The sequence below is a fragment of the Alnus glutinosa genome, chromosome 4, assembly GCF_958979055.1.
Source record: "Alnus glutinosa chromosome 4, dhAlnGlut1.1, whole genome shotgun sequence".
NCBI lineage: Eukaryota > Viridiplantae > Streptophyta > Magnoliopsida > Fagales > Betulaceae > Alnus > Alnus glutinosa.
This window is the reverse complement of record NC_084889.1, coordinates 28,035,977-28,043,944: the sequence shown is the minus strand read 5'-3', so window position 1 is coordinate 28,043,944 and position 7,968 is coordinate 28,035,977. Positions and strand designations below refer to the sequence as shown.

Genomic DNA, 7,968 nt, shown 5'->3' with positions numbered 1-7,968 from the left:
GAACAATGCAAGGCCGACAATAATTTCGCATTGACTCATAAATATGCCCTTAAGAACCTGCATATTTTTTTGACAAATTAATTGTGGTGGGGGTTGTAAATAGAAATTAATGAGAACAAAGGTTTCCCACTTTTCTTTTCTTTTTCTTCTTTTTTTTTTTTTTTTTTTTTTTTTTTTTGGTCTTTAGAGGGACTAAAATTGATGTTCAAGAGAGGTTTAACATTTAGCAAAGGAATTACACAAGTGTAAGTACAAGAATCCATTGATAAGGTTATCTGATTGATCCCAATGAGAACCATTGGAAGCTAAGCAACTTCTCCTTTGAAAGTGCGAATCGAAATATTTAGCAATTTGGTTATCTTAATAATTTGGAAAGTAATTATGAGAGGAAGCTGTGTACAACTTATATGCTCGAATAAGTTTTGGACTGTTCAACCGCTAATCCGACTAGGTGAGTCTTACATAAATTATCTCTTCAAATTGCTAATAATAAATTAATGAAAATGTTAATCCGTAAAAGTGCACCTTTCAGCATGCAAGCCCTTCTCTTCCCCAGAGGGTCCCTTTTCATGAGAATGTTCTTTGATCAGTATTGTTTTGTTTAATGGTCCCTGTGAACATGGGACCCAGCTGCAGAACTGACAGATTCTTTGAATTAACAGACAAAGAGATAGCCATTGCTGGAGAAAGAAGAGAGAGATGGAGACGCATACTGACCCACACAAAAACAACCAGAGTCAGAAATTTTACTTTTACAGTTTTACTGGTTTGTGGATTAATCCCTGTTTTGGACCCCTCCCCACTCTGAAAGGCTCATCCTGTAGGCTGGTCCAACTAAGTTCTGCTGCAAAAGTAAGGTTGCCTAAACCAAACCTTCTGGCTAAGTTAAACAATTTTAACGGTCGAATCACGATTTTAACTAATGTTTAATTACGGTTTTATTAGTTGAGTTTCGAAATCACTATTTTTCAAATTGCACGTTTTGAAACGATGCAACATATAATTTATATTCATATCAACAGTGCTCAATTCACTAGAGTCGACTTCAATCTGATTCAAGATTTAGAATCATGAAAAATTAAGACTCAAAATATATATAGAGTGGGGGAAAAGAATCTGCACTGAGCAAATCCTATAAGATAACATTTTTTGGGTCAATGGTTGGTCCCTCGGAAATAGTGCACAATTGTCTTGATCCACTCCCCCTTCAGTAGCCGCCTGTAACCTGTTAGCGCATTGAATTAGGTAAAGACTTGGAAGTCGTCGAGGGCCCCTGGGCCTGGAACACCTAAAATTTAGTGTCTCAGAAAACAGTAATTTGTCAAAGCCCCATCTTCAATCCTTCTCAAAGTGACCCTCTCATTTTACCAAACTGCAATGTTTGAAAAGTATGAACTAGCAATATATTTCCTTTTTGTATGAACAGAAGGGCCAATGTACAGCATCAAATCACAATGCAAAATCTTTCTTCTGGTTTTTGATGTCGAAAAAATTTCAGTCCTAGCCTGGAAACTCTAATTAAGATCAGTCAATTTACATGGCTGAGAAATCACGGATATAGTCATTCCACATCTCAGTTGCAATAGAGTCCCGCAGTCGCGAAGAGATTTCTACTTCTTCTGTTTCCAAACCAATGTCCAGCGCTTGGGTGTCAATATGCATCATGGGCTGCTCCACCTCTGAAGTTGGCAAAGACTCCTCGATTTGTAGTTCAGTTCTATCTTGCTCATACATTCTAAAAATCCAATCATCTGGTTTCTCCCTACGGATGTAATTGTGTATCGCACACGCTGCCACGACCAACTTCACCTGTGTTTGTAACGGGTATGGAGGAGCAGACATCAATATAGGAAATCGGAGCTTCAAAGCGCCAAATATACGATCGGTGGCATTTCGTAACAATGAGTGCCGTTGATTAAATAGCTCTCTGGCATCTTGGGGGTGATAGCCGCAAGGAAACTCCTTCAAGTAATAGGGAACACCATTATACGGGGCAATGAAACCTGGCATATTTGCATACTTGTTGTCTACAAGGTAGTATTTACCTGCCATCACAAATTTCATATCCAACAAACTGACCTAAGTACTTCAAGGGGAGTTCAGACAACACATGTAAATGAGTTACACTTCTTGAATTAATAAAAATGATATCAAACACGTATTGGTAAATCCTTCCAAGTGCAATTTGAAATAAATCCTAATATGCCATTTTAGTTGGATGTGAAAACATCTAAGTGAGAATGATTTTCCTTATATATACAATACCTTCAGGGACCTGAAGTTTGTTTCGCCTGGTGAGTGCAGAATTTAGGACTTGCAAATCTGATGCTGAGCCTTCCCAGCCGGCTAGAACATAATGGAACCTGAGATCAAATGAGCAAGCTGCCACAACATTTTGTGAAAGCATGCCATTCTTATTGCGGAAAGGTCCTTGCTCATCTACACCTACCATCACCGGAATATGGATGCCATCAACTGCTCCCACACAATCCTAGCTTAACATAGTTAAAAATGAGTAAAAATTACACAGAAAAGAGATATATAGATCAAACTCAATTACCAAATTTACCTGGAAGTATGGATAGAATCTTGGATCTTCCAGGATCTCAGGTGGAACATTGGACCCTGGAGGCTGAAAGAAATCTAATGAAATGGCCATAATTGCATTTAAGACATTATTGAAATGGCGACTGATGGTTTCTCCTGAATATCGGAATAACTCTTGGACAGCTCGAGTACGTAGATTATGACCAATTATGAACATGAAAATGGCTAATTGCTCCTCAATCTTGATTCGATTTGTGTGCCGTAGCAAGCCTTTGGCTTGCAAAATATCACATAACTTGTAAAATACATGCTTATCCATGCGAAAATTTTCACAACATCGTTCATTTTGACCATTAAGTACTTCATCTACAAATTTTGCATCATTAGATGCCAAACCATGGGTCAGTTCTTTTGGGATGTAATTAGCGAGGACTCCATCCTTTTCATCATCAGAGCTCTCCATGGCAAAGCTAACCTCTGCACCCAACGATATACATCAGCTATCAGCACAAGAAGGTGATAATCAGAATTGCATATGTAAGAGAAAAAAAAATAGCACAAGACAGAAACGAATTATAATGGAGAAAAGGGACTGTAGAAGAATCGCCTGAGGAGGATTGTTATACAACAAACTTGTAAAAAATAAAAAACAGACCGAACCAATTGGAAACTTATGAGAAGAGGCTACATTTCTTCAGAACCAGTATGAGCTGATGCTACTCTTTATGGAAAAGTTAGTCTCAAAACCAGCCTATCTGTGAACCCACTAGAGAATATATTAAAGTGATTCAAATTTAAACACAAATCCTACTACAAAGAGTAACCACAAAAATTTTCCTCAAGAACATCCAATTAGGTTTTGCAAGAATATTGGGACTACGACATTATGTTGCCACCCTCACCCCACATCAAAAGAAAATAGCTTCTCTCATAAGAATCACAGTGCCTACCAAGCCCTGGGAATGTGAAAATAAGTTCCCTTTATGATTTGAGATCCTGTACCAAAGAATTTCCAACAAAGTTATGCTTCTAAAAAATAATAGGAGAATGCTCCCTTATTAAGGAATAAGAGACCAAGATGGATAAGAAAAATCGAGCAATTTTGCAACCTCAAGTAGAGCTCAAAGTTCAGATCCATCAATGATAACTGATAACCAAAAAGCTACTGAAATTTTATTTCTCCAATATCTGATAAATTTTAAGTACAAACATTTATTACTAAGGCGCCAAAATGGGGCACGATCCTAGAATAGAGAAAGTAGACATTCTCCAAATCCCAATGTTCATCTTCAAAATTTGACATGCTTTATTCCATGAGACCAAACAGAAGTTTAGTCACCCTAAAGAGCATTCAACCACATGAGACTCCAAGCCCAGAAGTGTAGCCTTCAAGAGAGAAGTGACGTAAAATGGACCAGCACAACCAAAACCAGCAAAGCAAAAGAACAAACATAATCCGTCCCCTCCACCACCCCTCTCACCCACCCTTCTTCCCCGCAAATGGGAAAGATTGTCAAGCATCCTTTTGTCACTCAAACAAATCACACCATGTTAAAAGACTTGTTCATTACTTCTTCTACGGACAGATTTGTTATTAGGGATATATATTTTTTTTTATAGATATAAGTTTTAACATCTCTGCAAACATAGATCAAACAATGAGTATTACCAGTAGCAATAACTTGACTAACAAAAGCACCATTGGATGGTCTCTTGAATACCCCTACTATATTGGACAGAATGACTTAGCAAGAATCATCAACTTGATGATTGCTTCATTGCCAACCTTTATTTCCAAGTAGGTTATAAATTATCACACTCTAAGCACAATTCTAAAAAAAGTATGCCAGATGTCATTGCTTGATTGCCAACCTTTACAACATATCAAATTGAAAATCAATATTTTGGTCATCAAGGCAGTCACCTGAATAGTTTTCTAGCAAGCAACTTGCAGAATTAGGATGCAGAAAAACAAATTAGTTAAAAACACCAGTAGCTCCCTCCACTGCTACATACGGGCCATCTTCCTCAATAAAGGCACATTTTTTTATATCTTCCACTACTTGAACTGACAATCATAATTTTTTTTTATTGCTACATATGTCTTGAACCTACAATCTCACCCTCCAACCAATTGTTATGAGGGAAGGAAGTGTCATTTGAGCAAGAGCTCATTGGCACACCTGAACAAACAATGATGAGTTTTTTTTTTTTTGATAAGTAAGATAATTTCAATAAAAAAAAGCGTAAGGCGCCCCTAACAAACAATGATGAGTTATAAGGAACAAACTAAGAGGACAACGGAGTGGTAAGGAAAAAGGGGAGGAACATACTGGGTATTGAGAAAAAAATGAAGAGCTTCTATTCCCCCCACAACTTGACTTAAATTCTCTTGTATAATTCCCAAGAACAAGGTTTACCCCCTTTACCACTTATCAAAAAAAAAATAAGGTTTACCCCCTTTACCATTGTTACCTTTATGTGAAGTTGTGGGGATGTGGGATGTGCCAGAAAAGCACAGCCAATCCTATAGATGGCTCTACAGCCATGTTTAGATGGTTTGGAACTTCTCCAATACTCAGCAATCTCAGAAAAAGGATACCAAGGTGGTGGAAAAATATGTCTCATATCAGAAAGGGTTCAACAAACTCTTAGTTATGCCTCCCTTTTACCATTATTTTCCATTAAATTGTGCCATATAATGGATTTATTCAAAAATCTAGCACCCAGGAGGCTCATCTTCATTTTAAAGCATGAATTATATTATCAATGGAAGGAAGGAGATATTCTATAAAGCCAAACATGATTATATACTTCAAACAGGAAAAGAGCCTCACCATTTGTAATCAAACTAACTAAATGATCAAAAATTCAGAAAAAAAGAAAAATAACACCACTTTGACAATGCCCCTTTCTTTCAGGTGGAAGATATGGTTTATCTAGCTTCATTAACGGAATTGTTAATAAAGAACATTGAAAACTGAAGTTGATGCACCAGGCATTTAAAACATACCTAGGCCATTGACTAAGCTATGATGTCACTTCATTTTAACTCATGCAACAGTGTGATGTAATAACCAAATTCTTTCTCCACAATATTTGCACGACCCCAGGATATCCAATGCCTATTGAATATATGCAAAGAATTGAAGTTTACCCTTCAAAAATTAAAAACATTTTTCTGGACTGGGATACCAATGACCTAAAATGAGATATCAACATAAAGAGGAAAAAAGAACCAGATAGTTTGCAATGCATATTCAAATGACAATCTAACTCCGTCTCCAAGCTCATCCCTCTCATAGAAAACAATGGTATAATGCCTAAAATTATACAGATCTATTTGGGAGTGGAAGGAAATACTGAGCTAGAAGTAACCCTGAATTAGAGGTGTAATAAATGATTTCTACTCTTTAGAGATCAGGAGCCCGTAAAAATGAAAGAAATAAAATGAGATAACAATTTTAACACAATGCAAAACAAATGCATTCAAGGATTGCATCGGTGACCTTTTTAACTCCTAGATCAATTAGGAAATTGCTTCTATTTTTGTTCGCTTTAGTAATAAAGTCTTATTTGATTTTATGTTCTTCTCTGAGCTACTTTTAGATTATTACTCAATTAAAAGTAGTTCTCGAGAAGAGGTTGCAAGATAGAGTGCATATATGCGTCTATACATGTATGTGTGCACACTCAATGTGTGGGCATGGCAGAGAGAGAGAGAGAGATAGAGAGAGAGATTCATTTTCTAGATGTTTACTTGATGAATGGGATCTAAGAGGAGATGAAAGGAGTGTTTGCTGATATACTGTCAAAAAAGAAATTGAAAAGTTTGCATAATTCGTCTGTGCCATCCCATAACAACCTAATAACCATTCCTCAATTACACAATTTCAGAATAAATAGAAGTAGCATCTAAGGGTTCCAATTTTCTTATTGAAATTTCAAAATCCTCTCAATACCTACAAGGTCTTTGACATCCTCCCATCAGAAACCCTCCAAAAAGTTTAATAATGCTAAGTACAGATATTTAACATCAAGAACCTTTTTTAGCAGTTAACAATATATTCCACTAGTTGAACTAGTTCGATCCAGTCAAATTATCTTCTCGATGATATGCCCTGAGAATTTTCTCCTGTTACTACTTGCTAGACATCATGAACTAAAATCTTACCTTCCTCTCAATTCAAAAGGCTCAAATACTACAATAAAATAAACCAACAAATTCGAATGGACGGACAGCCTTAGCTTATTTATTCATCTAAAGAATGTCTCGAAGCACTTGTGTTGCCACAAACAGTGTAAACCAACAAACATTCATCACCTCCATCGAACCAAGGGGAGTACAAGGTTTGCCAAAATGTTCAAATATTAAAAGTGAGTAGAGAACCCTAAGATTTCAACAAATAACAACGAAATTTTACGTTTTTGACAATTAATTCCCTAAAAACCATTCGTATTCATACATGAACATAATCTTGCCCCCTCGATCATAACTTTAAATTGGTAGTCAAATTACAAAACCCAGAACCATTTCAAGCACCCCCACAAGAACGTGAAGAGAATGTAGCAATCAAATGGTAGAGAAAGAAGCATTAACAATAAGCAAACAAATTATTTAACATAGCTCAATTCTCATTATAATATCTACCAAATTGTTTTCCAAAGAAAAGCATAAGAGAGAGAGAGAGAGCTATATAGCATTTACTACAAACAAGAATCCTCCATCATCCGAAAAAAAAAAAAACAATCTGACCGTCCGTTTGGTTCCCGAGGAAAACAATTGGAAAGCAACGGCTGGCCGCATTTCAGATACAGTAGAGTTTCAGCCATTACCGCACTCTCAAGTCCCATATAGCGAAGAATATTCAAAGAATCAAAAATCCCATTCCCTTATAACTTTTCCCATATTTTCCCGGCAACCAAACGGCCCCTCCTCAAAATCCTTAAACCCATACCTGAAAAGCCACCGAAAATGTTCCTCCGCCGCTTTGGTATTCGGAGACGACAACGTCGTTTAACTGAATCCTTCTGAGAAACCGAGGCGAGGGCTGAGAGGAAGAATTTAATGTGAATAGGGTTTTCTTTTTTGGATCAGAGAGATGCAATGAATGGAGTGGCAGTAGTAGCTAGTAACGTTCTCTGTGTGTCTCTCTGTGTGTTTGCGCTGAGAGACTAGAGAGGCTGCGTTTTTCTCATTTTCAACATCAAACTTTATTGCTACATTGTTTTTGTGCAAATTGGTGTTTTATATATGGTAACCGAGTTGGTGAGGGTTGGATTCCAAAACAGGCCCATTTACCTACACAGTAATGCCAAAAACGACTGTGGTCGGCAACTTGTACTTTGTATGTCGGGTCGATTTATGGGTCAATTTGAATTCGAGTTCGATTCGTTTAATTGAACGGATTCAATCTTTTA

General features: G+C 36.9%; 1 protein-coding gene across 2 annotated transcripts; it reads right to left on the bottom strand.

The window, feature by feature from the left end:
- Positions 1 to 1,034: 1,034 nt before the first annotated feature.
- On the bottom strand, positions 1,035 to 7,754 carry LOC133865305 (uncharacterized). 2 transcript variants are annotated; one of them, XM_062301686.1, is made up of 4 exons: positions 7,506 to 7,754; positions 2,570 to 3,024; positions 2,266 to 2,491; positions 1,035 to 2,045 (listed from the first exon to the last, which is right to left on the bottom strand). In XM_062301686.1, the coding sequence occupies exons 2-4, from the start codon at positions 3,008 to 3,010 to the stop codon at positions 1,534 to 1,536; spliced, it is 1,179 nt and encodes a 392-aa protein (XP_062157670.1). In that variant the 5' UTR covers positions 3,011 to 3,024; positions 7,506 to 7,754; the 3' UTR covers positions 1,035 to 1,533. The 2 variants fall into 2 exon arrangements, with proteins under 2 accessions (XP_062157670.1, XP_062157672.1); XM_062301688.1 differs by lacking the exon at positions 7,506 to 7,754 and adding an exon at positions 7,304 to 7,466.
- Positions 7,755 to 7,968: the final 214 nt, after the last annotated feature.